Source organism: Culex quinquefasciatus, chromosome 2 (genome assembly GCF_015732765.1).
Source record: "Culex quinquefasciatus strain JHB chromosome 2, VPISU_Cqui_1.0_pri_paternal, whole genome shotgun sequence".
NCBI lineage: Eukaryota > Metazoa > Arthropoda > Insecta > Diptera > Culicidae > Culex > Culex quinquefasciatus.
Genome location: NC_051862.1, coordinates 98,947,580 through 98,970,542, shown reverse-complemented (window position 1 = coordinate 98,970,542; position 22,963 = coordinate 98,947,580). Strand labels below are relative to the sequence as shown.

At 39.1% G+C, this 22,963-nt stretch overlaps 1 protein-coding gene across 2 annotated transcripts in view; it reads left to right on the top strand.

Moving 5' to 3' along the window:
* The window catches only part of LOC6033799 (zwei Ig domain protein zig-8), a 319,398-nt gene that overhangs the window by 274,367 nt on the left and 22,068 nt on the right, over positions 1–22,963 (top strand). For both annotated transcript variants that reach the window (XM_038256815.1, XM_038256814.1), the window contains exons 6-7: positions 11,438–11,601; positions 22,154–22,365. In XM_038256815.1, coding sequence (XP_038112743.1) covers positions 11,438–11,601; positions 22,154–22,365 — 376 coding nt within the window. The remainder of the gene's footprint in view (positions 1–11,437; positions 11,602–22,153; positions 22,366–22,963) is intronic.

Sequence of the window (22,963 nt, the reverse complement as noted above, 5' to 3'; positions counted from 1 at the left end):
TTTATAGTCAGTCCCCGAAAACTCTACTAAATTTTGTTCTACTAAAAGTTGTCCGTTCCGATGAGAAGCATCGATGAACCTCATGAATTAAATTGTGCAGACCTCTGCAATTCTTCATGACTTTCCGTATGGTGTAGTGAGTACACCTCAAAATCGGAAGTCATGGGTTCGAACCATTGTCGTGAAACTTTAAATTATGTTATTGGAATATCAAAATTATGTTCCTCAAATATTCTCAAAAATGTAAGTCAATAATGAGAAGGTCGAATTATCCATTGAACAAACATGCCAATGAATTTGGTTAAGCCACACCTTCAATTTCCCCTGTGGAAAAACATCGCACATTCATAATTGAAAGCTTAACCATTTTTTTGATTGCCTAACAATTGGCGAAATTTAATAAAGGGCTTTTCAGGTGAGGATGACTCATGATCCACACCTGTACATAAGCTTAATTATTTGTCGCGCAACGCGAGTCGACGGGTAAAATTATTTATGCTTGCGTAAGCGCGCATGGTCAGAACTGTGGTGAGGTTCGAAAAATGGACAAATTTAATAATTTAAATTTGAGGTCGCTGCACAATAGAAATCAACTTCGTTATGGAAAGTGTTGTGCAAACAGTCTTAGTATTATGTAACAACGTTTTCCATGGACAGAGTCTCCAATCCAGTCAGATTTTAAATAATAAAAAAACATTTTAACTGTTTCCAACAGTAAAAATAAATTATGCCAACAGCATAAACTGATCACCAATCACTGGACATTTTTCAGAATTTTTGTCGTGAGTATTTTAAATTAAATGTAACGACATAATTAAACGCCCATTCATTAAATAAAGTAAGCAAAATGTAAATTTTGCTATCATGGCACACGATTACGTGGAAAGTCGAAATAATTTACTGGATTCGTACACGCCCCGGCAGCACTTTCCTTTGTTCCCTGAAAAGTGAAAAAGTATTTCCCCGTGAATGGAACCATCGGAATGATTTTTCCTATTATTTCTGCTGAAAGCCCAGGCCGGCTGGCTCTCGCTCGTGAGCGCTTATCTTTGACGGTTGAATTAACACAAAATTAAGCTGTGAAGTAGAAAATTACTTCAAACGGTTCCGAAATGTTGAATATCTTTGCATCCAGAAGTAGGCAAACTTTCGAGAGGGAAAGGGGTTTAATTTTCTGTCGAACACTGTGCAGAGTGGTCAAGAAGAAGGACCGAGTCATCGCCCGAGAGGATGAAAGAAAAGCATCAAAGAAAGATGAAACAAGTGGGACGCAAATTTGTCTTGACGGGAGCAAAACTTTCCAATTGCGATAAAATCACTAATAAGCACCCTCCTGGGGCACGAGTGACAGCGGAAAGCCACTTGAGACTGGAATCGGGAGCGAGAAAATCAAAAGTGACTCAAAAGCCTGTTGGCTGATGGTGCTTTAAGGAGGCTGAACTAATTCGCTTATCGCGCCGGTGGGATTGAGACGGGTTTACAAAGTCCTTCGAAGTGGCTAGATGATGTCGAAAAAAGAGGCGATTTTGTTACGGTTTATTACGCAAAGCTTTCTTTTGAGATGAGTCGATTTTAAGTGATGGATATTGACAAAATTTGAGATTTGGCTTATTGAAAAACAGTTTTCGAAACTCTTAAAAAATAGATTGAAAAAGAAAGATAAGAAAGACAAGAAAAACAAGAAAGACAAGAAAGACAAGAAAGACAAATAAAGCATTTTTTACTTACGTTTCCAATATCATGATTGAGCTTAATTGAAGGATGTGTCTCAAATTTCGTAAGCATTTATTTTGAAGTCTAACAGGCGTGATAGAATTGTTTCATTATGTCCTTTGATGAAGTGCAACCACCTCAAATCGACACGTTTTCTAATTTATTCCAGCAGCTCGTATCGGTGCACAATAAAATTGAGCTCCACCCACACTAAATCTCTCTTTCCTAGCGTTGCTCCACGACTCCCTCGTCGGCTGTAAATCGCGAAACCGTACTCCGGGACAGATCATTTCCCATTGAGAAGAAGACGTTCCCATTCTTTTGTATTGAGCGCTTCCCATTTCCAGGCAAATAATTTAGAACAACCAAACACACTGAGCAATCATTTATCAAATTTAGTTTTGCCGGGAGAACCCTGAGCTGTATCATTTCTCCCTCTCTTTTCTTCCTTTGGTTGCCCCTCCTGATCCATCGCTCGCTCTCTTTCACTCTAGTGCCCTCACAATGTCGTTTGGAGCAGCAGCCATAAACGGATCAAGATACAATGTTTTTCTTCGCTCTCGTTTTAATTCCTGAAATAAATGTGTTTGTTCGTATGTTTCAATGTTCGACGAGTAAATGTGTGTGTGTGTGTGTGTGAGTGTGTATGTGTGCAGCGCGGCGCACTTTCTGTTTAGATAGGAGCAAACGATGCACATAAATCTTATTTGCTAGTGCTCGTTTTGCCCTTCCTAGCCCGCCCTTGCCCTGCCTCAATGTTTTCTTCTGAGGGCTGAGACTTTGAGCAGTTTCCCCGGCGTCTTTGTCTGTAAGTGTTGCGGTGTGGTGTTGTGTGGTGGAGATTCCCTTTGTGTGGTGAAATTCACTCTGGCAAGCAACACACACACACACACACACACGAGGTGAAATATGTTGCAGAAGCAGCTTATACCACATATTTTCATACCCAAGGTTTTCTCAAGCTTGGTTTCATCTGTAGGAAAATTCTGCTAGCAAGAAGCGCTGAGACTATTCAAGAGACTAAGACATTATTGTGGGATTGAGAGCTGAGCAGCATGTCATCCATCCTGGCACGGGGGTCCATCACTTGTGTAAGGACATTCCACTTTCCTTTCCTTATCCCTGATGACGATGGGCTGCAGTTTGAGGGAATACCATTGAATGCAGTGGTTCCTAAAGTGGTCCCTGGCAATTTTGCAGGTACTTCAGTTGCTGAATTGTTACTTCACTGTTTAATTAAATTTACACACATTAATTACTGAATTTAGTGAAGAATACTAAAATTTGAATTATTCAGAAATCGAAAATTTGATGAATTGTTAGCAAAGCCTTCAATCAAACAAATTGAAACTGAATTTTGGCAAAAAAAAGTAGACATCGTCACGTTAAAATGCATATTGTGCTAACTTGTCGCACGTCGCTTTTTGACGTTTCGAGATAAACGCGTTTTAATGTTTGATCTAGAACAGCGATTCTCAACGGGGGTACCGGGCCTACTTGATTTACATGGTAGGGGGTACCAGCCTAGAAGAAGGTTGAGAATCGCTGATCTAGAATAAACAAAATCTAGAGCACGCAATGTAAACAATAGCAAACACGGTTGACCATTCTGTTCATTGTTCTGAAGTTTTGTTGAATTATGTTGCTGGAGTCCCGAGTTATAATTGCAAATGTTTACGGTAGTCAAGCTCGTACTTGTGTCAAACGAGTTCTGACCTGAAATCCCTTTGCTTTTTGTCGCACTTACATCAATTTTCAGGGTGTATCAAGATAGCACAACAAGATTGATTTTTTTTCGCATGGCATTGTGAGCTGCACAAAATGGCGTTCTTAACTCAATTTTGCCTAAAATGCACGTGCGGCACGATAGGCATATTAACAAATTTTAGCCTGATTTTGGGATGATCAAATCATTAAACTAAAAGTTCAATATAGTATAGTATTTAAAAGTAATTTGAGCATCTCGCATGCTTATGAAAATCTAATATTCATATTTAAATTTTTAAAGTTTTTGTACATTGCTCGTAATTGGAACGATGAACTAAGTTGAAATTTGTATGGTAATTACTTAACATTCTATATGAATCAAAGCAGATTATACCATTTAAAAAAATGCATGGTAATACAGCAATTCCCCACGAAAACAGCGTAATTCAAAAAAAAGTTCTCCGATCGGGCTCAAACATTTTCTGAGGGTTCCTTGGCCGAAATAATTAGACCCCTATTTTTAGGTTTGGTCATTAGGGTAAAATGGCAATTTTCGTCGATTTTTGCAAAAACCACATTTAAATAAAATCCATACTCCGCACCATTTCAACCGATTTTAGCTGTCTTGGGCACAAACAAAAGGATTTTAGATAGGGATTTTTTGGAAAAATAGTAAATAAAAATCAAATATCTAGCCTAACATTTGAAAAGGTCTAATGAAAACTTAATATGCTCTTTTGAAGATCTCGGTTCCAAATAGCTTATGTCTGAAAATATTTTTATCAGATTTCCCGGAAAATTTTACATAATCTTCAAAAAAAATTGTGAATTAGGAATATACGATTTTTTGAAAATATAAGCTGGGGTTTTAGACGCTCCGCGTGCAAAAACGGAAGAATAACGAAAACGGCATAAAAACGACTTGCGTCTTTCAATTACGAAAATTGTGGTAGCCTAACATGTATAGGTCATCGCTAAAGTTTTCAAGTTATCGCAGTTTTAGTGAAGAAAGTCATTTTTTCCGCTTTCGACGTTTTCCCATTTTTGCGCGTGGCGCGTCGAGAAACGTAAATTGTAAAAATCGTATCCCAGAAAAGTAAAAAAAAACTTCACCATTTTTTGATTTGTTATGTAAACATTTCCGAGGTAAAAATATTTTTCGACATAGGCTTTTTGTTTCCGAGACCTTCAAAACTGCATTTGAAGTTTTCATGCGTCCTGTTCAAATGTGGAGCTTGATTTTTGAAACTTCTTACTATTTTTCCCTATTAGCCAAACTAATCATCTTTCATTTGCGTCTGAGACAGCTAAAATCGGATGAAATGGCTGATTTCATATGGTATGATTTTTTGAAAAAAGTGTTTATTGCGAAAATCGACGAAAATGGCCATTTATTGAACCACCCTAACACGGCGTAGGTCACCTTAACGGCCAAATAAAAAAATACGGGTCTAATTATTTTGGCCAAGGAACCCTCAGAAAAAGTCTGAGTCCGATTGGAGAACTTATTTTGGATCATGCTGTTTACGTGGGGAATTGCTGTATAGAAAAAAATGATTTTGAAGACAAAAATGAGTGGTGCTTTGGAGTAACCATGAGCGTTAGAAGGATAATTTAATTTAAATAAAAAAAAATGGAAATTATTGGATGAATCGCAACCTAAAGTTCACTTATGGAATCGTAGTAATCGGTGTGTGCGGGCGTGATTTTTTTTTGCTGCGTCATGTTTTTTTTCGAATTTAAAATTAACCTTCTAGGAAAATTTTAGAAAATTAAAGTGTCTAAACCAGATATTAGATCCGTATTTTGCCTTTTCTGACAGTTGGTTGTAATGTCGTCATCCGCGGAAAACTTTGTGAGGTGTAAGCTGCCAAAGCGAAGAACTGGACATTTCTGCAGAAAGAGTGAAGTATTCCGAGTGTTGGTCCAGAAGGGATTTCTACTTTCTTTTCGTATGGATATCGTTGAAGACGTCGGAAGCTGTTCAAGGAAATTGGAATGTTGGGTTCCGATCCTACGAAATCTACCAAGCCGATGGATCGGAATTTTGCTTGTGAAGGAGGTTTATTATGGATCTTTGAATCTGAATCTTGATTTGGTGAGATCTATCCATTTTATCTATCATTATTTGATAGAAGATTTTTTTCCCTTATTTTATATAATATTCTATTGATCAAATGATATATCCATATTATCCCTTTCCCACCTTCCCTTTTTCCTATCCTCATTTCCTCCCCAACCCAACCCCCCGCCTCTAAAAATTATTATCTGCCAAATTTACACTAACACACCACACCACACTGATTCGGAGCGTTTGGTACGGTATGTCCACGCATCCTTCCTCCCCTGATGATTCTGTGAAATGTGATCCGTTCACAGAATCTGTCTCTGCGGTTAATGCAACGCAGTAGGCCTGGGCGCTTTAATTTTTGCTATACATTTTCGGGGTAACTCGGATGTACTGTAATCATTAATATTGACAAGAAAGGACTTGAGGCGTAATCTTACCACAGGTTCTTCCAGGATGCTTTCTTCGGACTGGCTGCGCTTGTGTTCGATTAGATTAGATTAGATTAGAATCGCAACCTAAAGTTCACTTATCTAAAAAGGCAAATGTGCATCAATTTGTCTAAAAACTAAAGAGAGAGTTCTTCGGCCCAAATAATTATACCGTATTTTGTTTGACCATCAGCATGACCTACACCATGTTAGAGTGGTCGAAAAATGAAAATTTTCGTCGATTTTCGTAAAAACCATATTTAAGAAAAAATAACTTAGCGGCGTTCTAACCAATTTAGCTGTCTTGGAAGTAATTAAAAGTGATAAGAGCCAAAGGGCCAATGTCTGGTAATATTTTTTTAAATCCCTCGCAAAATTTAACAAGATTTTTTAAAGGAAAAATAGAAAAAACGAGAAAAACAACTTTAGTTCATCTAAACTGCGATAACTTTATGATTTGAGCGATGACCTTACCGTTTTAGGCACTGACAGCTGTAATGTCAAGTTTTTTTTTTAAAATTAAGTCCTATTTTTATTACTAAGCGGTCACAAAAGGGCTGAGAATCGCTGCATCTAACCCGAGCTTTCCTTTCAAGTGGCTAAATCAGTCGAGTGTGCCACTGTCTGCTACTTTTCTTCTATTCCACTTCCAATCCCAACTGATTTAGCTGAAGAGATGCCCATTCCAAAGCCAACGAAAGATGTATCCATCCATTCCGTTCCATGCTGATATGTCTAAATATGCTCCCTATTATAAATGACAACATTCACACACAAGCCACATCTAGTTTGGTGGCTTTTCTTCGGAGCAAGAAAGTTCTGCGGTGACGGCTGTGATGTGGGAAAAAGCTCGATCCGGAAAACGCTCCACTGGAGTAAAAATATCTCCGAACTCTTCCATGTGCACTCATCCGCATGTGGTGAATCACAGCCCGGAAGTGGTTCCAAGTTTTAAATTGATGGAGAAAATTCATTTCGCTACAGATTAGCAACGGAATTTGTTCCACGCAGCAGCACACACCAGTGTAGAATAGACACAGCCTTAAAGCTCACCGCAGAACCATCCATTTTGAGCAATGACACAAGTGTCGCGAAAGCGCGATTGTGATTAATTATCAAACGGAAGTGCTCTCAGAGTGAAAAAAGGAGGGAAAACGAGTGGAAACTTTTGACATCGATTTTCCTCTTCATTTAATTCCCACGAAGGCAATAATGATGTTTGGCCATCACCAGAAGCAATACCAACAACGAACAGACTTGTGTCAAATTTGCTCACCGGCACTATTGCGTTTGGTTTGGAAAATTTTCGTGGGTTCACTTGCGCGCCGTCCAATTAGGATGTTTTGCCTTCCTCACTGAGGTAAGGCTATAATCCTGCTCTAAAAATAAACTTTTTATTAAAAGATCGAAGACCCACCTTCATATATACATATCGACTCAGAATCGAAAACTGAACAAATGTCTGTGTGTGTGTATGTGTGTGTGTGTGTATGTATGTATGTGTTCAAAAATCTTGCCAAGTTTTCTCAGCACTGGATGAACCGATTTTGATCGAACCAGTTGCATTCGACTTGGTTTAGGGTCCCATACATCGCTATTGAATTGTTTGAAGTTTCGATAACTAGTTCAAAGTTATGTATAAAAATGTGTTTTCACATATATCCGGATCTCAATTATATGCATGTAAACGATGTCCGGATCCATTATCCGACCCATCGTTGGTTAGGTAATCGAGAGACCTTTCCAACGAGTCCACAACATTGAAGATCTGGCAACCCTGTCTCGAGTTATGACCACTTAAGTGATATTTATGTACTTTTTTGAAGCCGGATCTCACTTAAATGTATGTAAACGATGTCCGGAACCATCATCCGACCCATCGTTGGTTAGGTAATCAAGAGACCTTTCCAACGAGTCCACATAATTGAAAATCTGGCAACCCTGTCTCGAGTTATGACCACTTAAGTGATATTTATGTACTTTTTTGAAGCCGGATCTTACTTAAATGTATGTAAACGATGTCCGGATCCATCATCCGACCCATCATTGGTTAGGTAATCAAGAGGCCTTTCCAACGAGTCCACAACATCGAAGATCTGGCAACCCTCTCTCGAGTTATGACCACTTAAGTGATATTTATGTACTTTTTTGAAGCTGGATTTCACTTAAATGCATGTAAACGATGTCCGGATCCATCATCCGACCCATCGTTGTTAGGTAATCAAGAGACCTTTCCAACGAGTCCACATAATTGAAGATCTGGCAACCCTGTCACGAGTTATGACCACTTAAGTGATATTTATGTACTTTTTTGAAGCCGGATCTCACTTAAATGCATGTAAACGATGTCCGGAACCATCATCCGACCCATCGTTGGTTAAGTAATCAAGAGACCTTTCCAACGAGTCCACAACATCGAAGATCTGGCAACCCTCTCTCGAGTTATGATCACTTAAGTGATATTTATGTACTTTTTTAAAGCTGGATCTCACTTAAATGCATGTAAACGATGTCCGGAACCATCATCCGACCCATCGTTGGTTAAGTAATCAAGAGACCTTTCCAACGAGTCCACATAATTGAAAATATGGTAACCCTGTCTCGAGTTATGACCAGTTAAGGGATATTTATGCACTTTTTTGAAGCCGGATCTTACTTAAATGTATGTAAACGATGTTCGGAACCATCATCCGACCCATCATTGATTAGGTAATCGAGAGACCTTTCCAACGAGTCCACATAATTGAAAATCTGGCAACCCTGTCTCGAGTTATGACCACTTAAGTGATATTTATGTACTTTTTTTAAGCCGGATCTCACTTAAATGTATGTAAACGATGTCCGGATCCATTATCCGACCCATCATTGGTTAGGTAATCGAGAGACCTTTCCAACGAGTCCACATAATTGAAGATCTGGCAACCCTGTCTCAAGTTATGACCACTTAAGTGATATTTATGTACTTTTTTGAAGCCGGATCTCACTTAAATGCATGTAAACGATGTCCGGATCCATCATCCGACCCATCATTGGTTAGGTAATCGAGAGACCTTTCCAACGAGTTCATATAATTGAAGATCTGGCAACTCTGTCTCGAGTTATGACCACTTAAGTGATATTTATGTACTTTTTTGAAGCCGGATCTCACTTAAGTGTATGTAAACGATGTCCGGAACCATCTTCCGACCCATCGTTGATTAGGTTATCAAGAGACCTTTCCAACGAGTCCACATAATTGAAAATCTGGCAACCCTGTCTCGAGTTATGACAACTTAAGTTATATCTGTGTACTTATTTTTCTGGACCTAAAAAAAAAATAGCTGAAATATGTGTCCAAACCACTCATATTACCCATTGTTGGTAAAAAGTGAGGAAGGCATCAACCACATAGGTGGATTAAGTTAGTTTTACTCTTAGAAATTATCAAAGATATTGCTTATCATGTCATTAATTTATTTCAGATTGGCCTTGTTTTCAACATTTTTAATTTTGATGCTGTTCAATTATTTCTCGTTTACTTTTTCTAGATTTAATCAAGGCAAACGTTCAAAATTACAAATATTTGCCATTAAAACGTGTATCTCCAGAGCAAAATCGAACGACCTGTCTAAAACTAAATAATTTTAATCGAATTCCAAGTTCATCTCTATTCCATACAAAGTCGATAAAAAGTGAGCTCCTAATGATACCCCACAAGCTTACCGGTTCCAGTAAATTGTAAAGTACCACTAAGCCGGTCGGAACTGACCAAACAACTTGATTACTGCCATCCGATTGACTTCCGAGAGGCGAAATCCGGTGTGACAGCGATGAAAAATCGCCCCCACCGTCGCCAGCTGTCGATGGTTCCATTTTCCACATCACTTTGATTAGGTTTCGCCAAAGTCCTCCCACCACTACCCTCCATCCTTCCTCTTTTCCTTCCTTCCACCACGGCCCGCTCTTTTTGTTGTCCTTCCGGTGAAATTGGAGCAAAAGAAGCTTTGGTTTTGCCATCGTGGTAAAGCTGCTTTCCCACCACAGGATGTGGAGGACGGTGAAGGCGGAAGATGGATAAATCGGAACAATCTCCCATGCATAGCGATATTTATCGGTTTCCTCTTCGAAATTTGCCACGTGTAAGTCGTGGAGGAGATGGCCATGGGTTGAGGGGGAATCCATCCTCATCCTACTGTTGTGGGTACACAAAACCAAGTGTGTCTATGGGAAATTCAATTCTACTTCCTTATTTTTCGTTATAAAAATTGGAGATTTTTCGACTAAACTCACTAACAAAACGTAATCAAAAGACCTTTCCAACGAGTCCAAAAGATTGAAGGTCTGACCTATAGATAGTTATGAGTATATGAAGTTATGTTTTAAGAACATTTGCAGGTTGGAAATTTTTATTTTAATCAAAAAAAAAATATAAATTTGACGAAGGCATCAACCCATATAAAGCAATGCTTGTGCCTGGAGATATTTTTTATAACAGTTTCAGAATAAACATAGACAATCAATTAAGAAGTTTTATAAATTTAATATTGACTTTGTTCAAATGTTAAGATTTTTTTTTAATTTTATTTAAGTTTTGCGCCCACACTAGTTGTTGACTTTACCTTTGAGTTATTCCTAAATACGTCAGATTTTTATCGTAGACACAAAACAAGAGGTTGGTAAACGAATTATTTTTTTGTCACACGAATCAACCGACATCGTTCTAACGTTTGCTGCAAATAAGTCAATAAATATTTACCATCGAAATTGGCGAATGAACTCGAAAACGGGAACAAGATTTATGATGATGCTCAATAAAAAATGGCAAGTTGATTCGACGTCTCTCCATTTTCGGCGGAGGTTTAATAGCCCGTACCTTAATCTGGTGAATTATCGCTATATTTCATTTATTGTGAAGCTATCAATCTCTTATTAATATTTCACACTGTTTTCATATTTTTCCCTCTCTTCTTCTCTGTGTTTTTTTTTTTCATTCCCTGTCACATGCTCCAATGGATCACATCGCGGCTTTTTGCGCGCACTTCCGGCCTGGTCTGGATTCATCTTCTGGCAATGGCACCACGGCGGCGTTGATGGCCACCCCCTCCCGCGTTACTTTGAATGGCGAATGCGTCGCCGCCGTTTCTGCTGTTGACACACGCGCCTGACGTCGTCGTCGTCGTCGTCCTCCACGTGGCGCGCGCTACTGTTTGCCAATGAACGTCTGGCGGTCAACAACAAATGGCGACCCGGATGGACGGACGGACCGTCCCCGACTCCGACCCCGATGGATGGTGGCAATCGATTATTATTAATGTGGGATCAACCTCGGTCGCTGCGTTCCGATGACGGTTTTTTTTTTTTGCTTTCCTGCGAACGGGCCTACCAACAACAACAACTGGCCTGTGGACCGTCCGACGTTGGCCATGTCACACGCCATGCCGTCTCATCCCGTTGGGACCGGAACCCCGGACCCGACCGTACCGTGATGTGGGTCGAAACCTCCTCTGCTGCTGCCCGGGTTGAACGCTGATTTATGCAGAATGACATTTATAGCCGACGAACGTTTTCAATCATTCTACGTAGAGAACAACGGCGTTTGGACGCTGCAGATCAAATACGTACAGGCGCGTGATGCCGGGATCTACGAGTGCCAGGTGTCGACAGAGCCGAAAATAAGTGCTAGAGTACATCTGCACGTTGTTGGTAAGTAGAACCTAGATGCTAGATGCCATTCCGTCGGACGGTGTTGGTCCACTTGAGGTCGGGCGCATGCCCTCAACCGGGGTGCGAATGAGTGCACGGGACCTGGGGTCCACCTATAAGCAAACAACAAACATCCGAGGCACATCAAACGGGGTTGCATCTGACAGATTGGGACCGGTCCCGACGGTCTATTGGTCGGACGGAGCCATCGTCACCAGCCGGTGCCTGCTGCTGGACCGCTTTTTGTTTGGCCTTTTCATTAATGTTGAAAATTGCATTCTGCGGGAGCGCGGTAGCACCTGGTCTCTGCTCTGCTGCAGAGGGATTTCTAATTGAGAAGGAGATTTGAAACTAAACTAGTTCCCTCCCTCGCTTGCACAAACACATAAACTCAGTCACTCATACAAATGGATGCAAAGTCGTTAGTTTGTTGTACCGATGACTGATAAATTGTTCCGATGTTTAACCCCGTTCGATGTTTGATTTTTTTTTTTCAATTTTAACTTTGAATATTTAGTTTCTAAAATAACATTTTTGAACCGAGCTTTGGTAGATAATCAAAAATAGTAGTTTATGTAATAAGTTGCAAAAAGAAGATTTTTTCAGCGCGAGACGTACATTCATCTAACGAGGTTTTCCGAGTAGGATAAATACGACGAGTGCTGAAAAAACAAGTTTAGCAACGAGTTGCTTACAACACGTTAAAAAATCAGAAAATGGCTATTTGAGAAGAATTTTATGTTTAACATCTACACAGTCAGTTTTATCTGCCGAACTTCGGCAGAATTCTGCCGAAATCAGAACAACTGAGCGCTCGGCAGACTGTTCGGCAAAAAATTAAGCTGCCTAGCGCTCGGCATTTTAATTTTGAAAGCGGTTTTTGTTTGTGCCGAAAATCTCGGTATTTTCAAAAACACTTTCCACCGAGAATTTTGGCAGACTTCAATAAAGAAACATTAACATAAAAGACACTGAAAACTGTAAATTTACTTTTTGCTCCAGAAGACATCGTAATTTGTTCTTGGATGAAATGATTCTTATAAAGTTGTTCCGCAACAGGCTTTTCCTTAACGGTAGCTAGAGGACGCTGTATCGATTGTGGAGTCCTTTTTTATTGGAGATAATATTAAAATTATCAAATGGTTGTTTGTAGAAAACAAAAAGAATACTTACCACTTCTAATTTCAATATGTACAACTTGCCCTGGCACAACAGAAAATAAACATGGCTGATTCTGATTATAACCGAGCAGCTCGGCACTTTGATATAATTTGAGAGATACTTCTGCCGAACTCGGAAGATTTTGATGCTCGGCACACTTTTAAACCGAAACTCGGCATTTTAATTTGAGTTAACTGAGTGCTCGGCATAATTTGACAGAGATTGTCATTTTCTTCCGAGACTTCGGCAGAATATTGTTTTACCAAATAACCTCAGCATAATATTCTGCCGAACTTGAAAATTGATTTCGAGTGTGTATGTGTTAAGTAAACTCATCGATCAAGTAAAAAATTTAAAAATCTTACTTTTAAATACAAGTGCTGAAAATTTGAACTTTCCAGCACTGGAATTGAAAAGTCGTCAGTTGTGTGCTATCTTGTGACATAGACCATTTTGGTCGAAAATGAGTTAATGATGACGTTTTGCTATACTTTACAAACACTAAAAGATGCTTTAACCCGATTTTGCACACTCGCTTCCGTTTCCCGGATATCGCGATACACACTTGTGACATAGACCAATTTATCATCAAAATGATTGTGCACACTTGTGACACGTCATACCTGTTGTTGGAAAATGTGGCAAATTTTTCTTGTTTTTCATAAATTTTTGTACACACATACTTTCTAAAGGCAATGCAACCTTTTGTTTTTGAAAATAAACTAATTAAGTTGATTAAACCATTGATTTGAGCTTATTTTATTTTGTATGAAAATTCTGTGCACACTTGTAACACGTAGTACAATTTTACTTTCGAAACACACTTGTGACACGTGCTTTTCAGATTTTTGTTTACATAATTTACTGTATCTTTTAACTGGTGTAACCAAATTAGTTGAAACTTGGAGCATTTGTTAAGCGATAGTATACGAACCGATTGCTTGAAAAAGTTTGACTCTATCATGCATAGTTTTGAAATTATTTCCCAACAAACTTTAAAAATCGATTTTCTCGAAAAGTACTAAATGGTCGTTGTCACAAGAAAGCACACAACTGAAGAAGTATTGATTTTCCAACCTGTTATTTTAAAGTAGTAAGTAGGCCATTTCATCGTTTGAGAACGACAGACAAAATAAGTTGTTTCATCTATTATACCTTTTTGCAATTCCGTCGTAAAACTGTCACTTTTCCTGTCATTCTTGAACGACGAAACAGCCCACTTTTCTCTACCAAAAATAACAAAATCGAATAGTAACCCTTTTCAAAATAAATGCTGAAAAGTTCTACTTTTCAGCACTTGTTAGGAAAAGTTGTACTTTTCAACATTTTTATATTTAAACGATGCATGAACATTTGTCCTATAATTCTGTTCAAATGGTGTTTTTCGGTATTGCAAAAAATGTTGTATGGAACTCGTTGCAAAAAGAGGATTTTTTCAGCACTCGTCGTATTTATCCAACTCGGTGAACCTTGTTGGATAAATGTACGACTCGTGCTCCTCTTTTTGCAACTTGTTGCATAAACTACTATTTCAATATTGTTTTGATTTGAACGAACGACGGGATCGACGTAGCACCTCGATGAATTGGTTAAACATAAGGGCATTTGACATCTGAAGCTGAGTTGCAAATGAAACTCCAAATGTATTTTGCTATCCTCTTAAATATTGCACAAGTTTACTAGAAAAGCCATTACCATAAAATGCCAACACGTCGTCAGCTGTGTGCTATCTTGTGACAACGACCATTTAGTACATTTCGAGAAAATCGTTTTGCCTTCCTCACTGAGGTAAGGCTATAATCCTGCTCTGAAAATGAACTTTTTATTAAAAGCTCCTAGACCCACCTTCATGTATACATATCGACTCAGAATCGAAAACTGAACAAATGTCTGTGTGTGTGTGTATGTGTGTGTGTATGTGTGTGTATGTGTGTGTGTATGTGTGTGTGTATGTGTGTGTGTAAATGTGTTTTCACAAATATCCGGATCTCAATTATATGCATGTATACGATGTCCGGATCCACCATCCAACCCATCGTTGGTTAGGCAATTGAAATGCCTTTCCAATGAGTCCAAAACATTGAAGATCTGGCAACCCTGTCTCGAGTTATGACCACTTAAGTGATATTTATGTACAATTTTAAAGCCGGATCTCACTTAAATGTACGTAAACTATGTCCGGATCCATTATCCGACCCATCGTTGGTTAGGTAATTGAAAGGATTTTCCAATGAGTCCAAAACATTGAAGATCTGGCAACCCTGTCTCGAGTTATGACCACTTAAGTGATATTTATGTACAATTTTGAAGCCGGATCTCACATAAATGTACGTAAACTATGTCCGGATCCATCATCCGACCCATCGTTGGTTAGGTAATTGAAAGGCCTTTCCAATGAGTCCAAAACATTGAAGATCTGGCAACCTTGTCTCGAGTTATGACCACTTAAGTGATATTTATTTACTTTTTTGAAGCCGGAACTCACCTAAATGTATGTAAACTATGTCCGGATCCATCATCCAACCCATCGTTAGTTAGGCAATTGAAAGGCCTTTCCAATGAGTCCAAAACATTGAAGATCTGGCAACCCTGTCTCTAGTTATGACCACTTAAGTGATATTTATTTACTTTTTTGAAGCCGGATCTCACATAAATGTATGTAAACTATGTCCGGATCCATCATCCGACCCATCGTTGGTTAGGTAATTGAAAGGACTTTCCAATGAGTCCAAAACATTAAAGATCTGGCAACCCTGTCTCGAGTTATTACCACATAAGTTATAACTGTGTTTTTTTCTGGATCTAAAAAAAGCTGAAATGTTTGTCCAAACCACTCATATTACCCATTTTTGGTAAAAAGTGAGGAAGGCATCAACCACATAGGTGGATTAGGTAAGTTTTTTAAAGTTTGTTGGGAAATAATTTCAAAACTATGAATGATAGAGCCAAACTTTTTGAAGCAATCGGTTCGTATACTATCGCTCCATGTTTCAACTAATTTGGTTACACCAGTTAAAAGATACAGTAAATTATGTAAACAAAAATCTGAAAAGCACGTGTCACAAGAGTGTTTCGAAAGTAAAATTGTACTACGTGTCACAAGTGTGCACAGAATTCCCATACAAACTAAAATAGGCTTAAATCAATAGATTAACCGACTTAATCAGTATATTTTCAAAAACAAAAGGTTGCATTGCCTTTAGAAAGTATGTGTGTACATAAATTTATGAAAAACAAGAAAATTTTTCCACATTTTCCAACAACATGTATGACGTGTCAAAAGTGTGCACGATCATTTTGATGATAAATTGGTCACAAGTGTGTATTGCGATATCCGAAACGGAAGCGAGTTACCAAAATCGGGTTAAAGCATCATGTAGTGTTTATTAAGTATAGCAAAACGTCATCATTAACTCATTTTTGACCAAAATGGTCTATGTCACAAGATAGCACACAGCTGACGACGTATAGTGTGTTATTCCAAACAACAACAGAATATTTTGAAGCATTTGGCTGCCCATCGCTGTAGTGCACTCCAATAACATTTTCAGTGATATGTTTTTCCAAGGATTTGAAGAGTTTATGGAATCAAACAAAATTGTTCAGGTTTGCTCATGAATAATTGAATACTATCCACTCCAGAGAGCAAACAAGATAAGTCGATCACAAGATCATCATTTTGTGATCATCTTGTGATCGACTCAGTGCACTGACAGTATCAGCGGATGGGTCTGGGGTCACGTGCTCTTCCTTTTATCGGAAATTGTATAGATTTTGTCGGGGGTCATTCATGAAAAATGTTATCTTCTATTATCTCATACGAGTGTCTCCTCATTTTTTTATTAGACATTCAATAGATAATTTTTAAACTCATTGCCTTCTCTTAGTTGGAAGGCAAACATATTTAAAATTATGCTAACATTTGTTGCGGAGTTTATGAATTGCTCTTTCAGCATATACAAAAAAGATCAGAAATTTCACAAACCTTAGCAACAACATAAAACTGTTGGTAGTATTTTCTCCATTTTATTCTGCCAACGATTGTTACCATAAACTAAGCATTAATTTTACACCTTGATCCACGCAATTTTGAGTAATTTCTTCAACATAAAACGAAACATTCTCCTCATAAAACCATTTACCCCCACGCAAAGGATTGCTCCGATTCACTAAACCATTTTGACAAAACCAAAAAAACAGCCTGCTGAGCCACTGCAACAGGAAGTGGAATTGAGTATTTTCACTCAAGTGTGACAACGAGCAACACGGCTTACTTTGATACCGCCCAAATAATCCTGCAACCGCCCTCCCCTCCCTAGTCGTCTGGCTGGCTGGCTGGCTACCAAAATGTTGGTTTCTCTTTCTAGCAAACATACATACAAACACACACACACACATACAGCAGGGGCACATTCGTCTTGGCGGAGAAAATCGCAAAACTTGAACGAAAGCAGTTTAGCAAGGTACTTATCAGACTTTATTCCGCGAGGGTAAGCACCTGTGTAATGGGGTGGGAGGGGCCATTTACAACCATGCGGGGGCGGAGGCGGCGATGCTCCTCCGGTGATAGGATGCTTTCAAATTTACTGGAAAAGCTGCAAAATAGCTTTAAAAAGAGTGAGAGGGACTATTACCTTGGAGCCTAATCTCCGCCGGCAAACAACTCTCTCCAAACTGCCAGCTAATCCACAAGCTCGTTCTGGCTTTATTTATTGAAGTGGAGTGTCCTTCAGGCAGGAAACCCTCCCTCTCACTTCCCCTTCTCGTCGCAGATTGAAGTGGGATGGTTCTTCCCCTCTAGAAACAGGAATGGGTGAGTGCGGTGTATCGGTGTTTGTGTATGCTCCCTTTCTCGGTGCCACGACGACGACGACGACGTACGGTGTGATTTTGTGTACCATGTGTAATCTGCTTAAATAAATCTACTCAAGAGCCAGTATTAGGAAATATTTATGAGGACATTTTTGGGATATTTAGCAGCATATGCTGAGGGGAAAAAATTGAACACCACAGATGGGATGTTAGGTAATGTTTGCGAGTGTGCCATCAGGGTTTTTTTTTTTATTTCATGGGGGCCGGTCTCTTTTGAGCTTTCGAAAGTGAACAATTTTGAGGCAGCAAACGGACAATCACCATTGAAATGTGATAATGGTGATTATTGTCTATATGTGTGCTTTAAACAAAAGCATCTATTTTGCTCTCAAATACAAAAGGTGAATAAAAAATCGCACCGTTTCCGACCGAATCAGAGCTGCTGTTTTAAAAAAGGATGTCGGCTTTAAATTAGGGAACTAGGAAGTACACATTGTGTAACTCTGAATCTATTCCAACCGGAACTATTCAAATAGAATAATAATTACACATAATATATGCACGTGAAGAGTCGTCACCCGAGAGTTTGAATTAAAGGGCACACGCTGCACAGCTCACACTTCCTCAGCTGGCGGTTTGGGATGTACTGAAAAGCCACACAAAATGTATCGAAGCATTGAAGAGTTTGGTGAAGAAACCCAGGCTTGTGAAGTACATAAATTCCTTTAAGGAAAACAATGGCTTTTTGAAGTAAGTCGTCTACAAATGGACTATGACTCAACGTCCAACAAACAACGGACTGAAATCTAAATAAAACCAGTGGTCCACGGAAGGCAACCGGCGAGCGCGACGCTGGAGCCGTTCGCCCCGTCAAAGCAGTTCGTGAACTTTTTTCTAGAAACGTCGTAGACCCACCTTCATGCATACTTATCGACTCACTTGTCTAAGCACTGGTTAAACCTATTTGATCAAATCGGTTTCATTTGACTCGGTTGAGTGTCCTATACGAGCTAACAGGACACTATTTCATAAAACCCGCAGTGTTAACAGGTAGCTGGGAAGGCCAGCTATTGATTTACGTATCGAGTTTTGTGAAAAAGGTTGCACTGAAAAAAACCAATTCTTGAAATCGTGAATTAAATTCACGAATGCGAGAACCACGAAGGAATATATTCACGTTTATGGTGCAAATGCACCATACTCATGAATAAATTCCTTTGTGGTTCTCACATTCGTGAACTTAATTCACGATTACGAGAATTGATTTTTTTCTGTGTGGCTCGAAATTTGCAAAATTGTTACAGCTGTCAAAATGCTTATCCGCCCTTTTCTCGTGTTGCTCCAATATATCTTTGGATAGGTAAATTACAGACCCTTCAAATTAATCTTTTAGTTTGAAGAACTGGAAAGATCATTAAAGTGATACCTGTTGTTGAAACCGGTTTGGTTGAGGGTACCTGGTAAATTGTTGGGATATGGAATACTTCGGACTCCGGGGCTTCCGCGCGGCCACTCCTGTGTCAGGCGGTCCATGGGGTTGATGGCCGGACCCGGGACGGGTTCCAGTCGTTCCTCGGCACGACTTCAAAATCGCTTCGTTATCAAAATCGCTTTCAAACGAATCCATAAGATTAAAGACCTCACTTATCTGTATGAAAACTTAAAGCATCATGCGTCTCAAGCTAAATGTACCTACAGGAATCATATTTCTATGGAGAAGTATGGTCCTTTATTGATTTATTATTACTATTTTAATTTAATTTTGAGACTTTACCATAATCTTGGCATTCGTGTCATAAGTTCAATGATGGATCCGGATATCGATTCTCTTATGCTAACTAGATTGGAATCTCAGCAAACTTATTACATCGAAGTAACAAAAAGTTTCAAAAAAATGATCACACTTCCCCCTCGTTGGATTGACTTTTCAATTTTACAGCCGGGTTTATTATTATAGGGGAAAGTGGGGCAAGTGTAACAAGCTAAGGAAATGCTCGTTATAACCCATCAAAAACGTTAAAAATCTGTCGGATTTTTTTATAATCATCTTATTCCAGGTCTTGACTAAGACTTTGATAGAAGAAGTTTTTAAAAAATCCTGTTTTTTAATGTAAAAAATTGATTTTAAAAAAAATTGATTTTCCGTACGTTCTTCTCAACTAGTGGGGCAAGACGAACAACCCGTTGGGGCAAGAGGAACAATGCATGAAATAACATGTTAATTTGCTAACAATTGAACTCTTATCACTTAGGTACATCAGATTAGAATGTATTTGAAACGTTTCTTTAATTTTTAGATTAATTAATAATATTTTACTAAAAAATTGATCGTTTATACAAAAACAAATTATTACTTAGATGAAAAAAAGGAAATTTTCATAATATCACTATATTTTGTACGGATTTTTGTTTTATCAATTGTTTATCAGTTTTTAAGTACTTTTATGTATTTATTTCCCAATAAAATATGATGTTGCAGCAATTCGTATTTTTTCCATAATAAAAATCCATATGGTACACTTGCCCCACCTGGACAAGGTTTTTTAAAAGCTCTCAACAAAAATAGCCAAAAGTTAAATCATACTTTATAATAGGTGCAAGTCATTGGTAGGGACACTACTGATCTAGGAAAAATAGCATTTTGATAAAATGAGCCTTAAATCGAACCCTAAGCCCTATTTTGTACTTTCCAAATATTATAAGAAAACAAAGGTTTTGAAAAAAACTTCATTAAATCTCATGCCCCGTGGCGTTTACGTCGTTTTGGCGGTTATGTGGTAGTAGAATCAGTTAATTGCATTGCTAGCAACAATTCATCACACTGGAAATAATCAAAATTGTAAAAATTACGGCCGTACGAGCGATTGTTCCTCTTGCCCCATATGGTCACCCCACCTTCTCCTACTGTAAACTTTAAAAATAAACTGCATTGTTCTTCAAAAACATGACGTTACTTACAACCATTATTCATCGTAGTATGGACCACAAAATTCCACCTGTCGCCCGTTTTCGCGTGCGCACAAATGGAGTTAAATTACAATAACAATAACAATATTCATTATAGCAGAGCCCAGATGATGTCTCCTCTGCTGTACTGCTACTACTAGCAGTAGTAGTGTCTATAACTCTCCAACCGTATTAATCCCCGGTATGTTAATGATGATGGTAATTGCCATTAAGCAGGATTAATTTCACACACACAGCATTCACGGCACTTGTACGTGGGTGTGATGGTCGCCATGATGGCTTAAAACGAGAATCTAGGCAAAGTTAGCAACGCGAAGAGGGTGGGAGGGAAGAGAGGATGTCACCAGCTGTGTTTATCCCTCCAGGTTCGGGGAAGTGGGATACAGGATGTTACTTGTGTTACTTTTCAGGCAGTGGTTCTGAATTTTTGGATTCCATTTTTTTATCGTGGATTAAACTAACTCTGTTCTAAAAGCAACAATAAAAAAAATTATGATGAAATATTTAATTTGAACACCACTGCCTCACGAGCTTTACCTGGAAGAGATACATGCCAGATTCGCGCAAACCGCCAAGCTAACTCAGAGAAGACTGGCACGTGTCGACGCGGGTCGTCTCGTGGGTCCTTTTCATGACGCGGTCACAACCAAGCAGCAGCATCAGACGGAGTACCTTCCACAGACAGACGACGACGCGGCCAGAGTTAAGAGAAGTACCAAACTGCTAATGAGAAGTGAATAATGAAAGACATTGTTAATTAAGTTGTATTTATAATCCGCTGCTTGTGGTGGAGCCGTGTACACGCGCGACTACGAATTAAATATGCTCCAGCGGGGTTTTCAACCCGAGGCGGGGGAAATGGATTGAATGATGATGTACCGCCTTATCCGCAGAACGCACCCTAGTGTTGATATGGGAAGCATAAGTTATTCAGCGAAAAAAAAACTAGGTTACAGTCTAAGTACAGAAGCATTACCCGAATACTTCATAATTATTAAATTAGTAATATATTCATATAACGCTCTCTTCAGAATATTTGATAAGAAGATGAAAAATTAATAGCTATTTGTCTAAGTTGACTGTTCACAAATTTTATAACACTAAAAATGGTATATTCTTCAAAATAATCCACCACCATCTCCTCAAATTCAACTTCGCCGACACTCTGGAAGATTTCCTCTCCGAGATCTCCACTAATGATATCCGTCTTGTGCAGGATTTACATTTCATTTCCTGTTCTATTTAGCCAAGATGTTTTAATTTAAAACTGCCTCACACTGCCAGTCAGTGCAGGTCCAAAAGAAAAAAAGTAAAATCAAGATAATAAAGTACGATAGCCGACGAAAGTGTTCCCTTCTTTTTGGTGACCACGGCACGGAAGATGTGGCTCGACGGATGTTGTACCTATAGGTTCGTTTCATAGTGTTCAGTCACACACACACAAAATGCACCAAGTTTAGCCAAAGAGTATATTAAAACGCAGCATCAAAACCGGTGTAGGGACATGCCTCGGATGTGGCCACAACCGACCGAAAATTTTCTTGCCGTACGTTTCATTTCTCATCCACGCGACACCACAACTAACTGTCCTTTCTTGTTCTTCGTTTTTCAGTGCCAAGAACCGAGCTTATTGGAGATTCCGATCGGTACGTGAAGGCGGGGAGCGCCGTCATACTGCGCTGCGTCGTCCGGGGCGCCCTCGAGCCACCGTCCTACATCATCTGGTACCACGGCACCCAGCAGATTTTCACCGAAAACCGACGGGGCTGGAAAACGCAGCTGGATCGCGGTGCACCGGACCTCGACGGTGACATTCATAGCACGGTAAGCGAGCCTCATACTACCACACTATAACACACCAGCTACAGGCAGTCAAGTTGAGAAATTCTCTGGGAATTTACATATTTTCGTTTACCCAAGAATCCTTTTTTCGCCTGGAAACATGCCAAAAAATATCGAAGCCTTCCTCAATAGATTTCCATATTCACCCTAATTTTTTTAAGAAGTTATGGAAAACTTGAACTAAATATCAATTAAATATCTGGCTTATTCAACGAAGCTTAAAGTGTCGATGTACCATTTTGAGCGATTCTAACGAGAGGGAACCGGTACTCGGAACATCCGGAGTGGCCATACTTTGTTAAGATCTTTTCGAGGCTGCTGGAAAATAGTTTGCAAAGTTAATATTTGGCCAATTCCATGATTTTTGAAATATCGCATGGAAATTTTGAGTGATTCAAGGAATGGCTTCATGGGAACCGGTATCCGGAACACTCGAAGTGTCCATATTAGGGACAGTTTTGGTTATTCAAAGTTCTGTCTAAGCCAAGAACTTCCAGAACCGGTATCCGGATCATCCGGCATCGGTTCTTTGCGATCTGTGTGACTCAAAAGAGGTAAAAGTGCAAAATTGATTGAAATT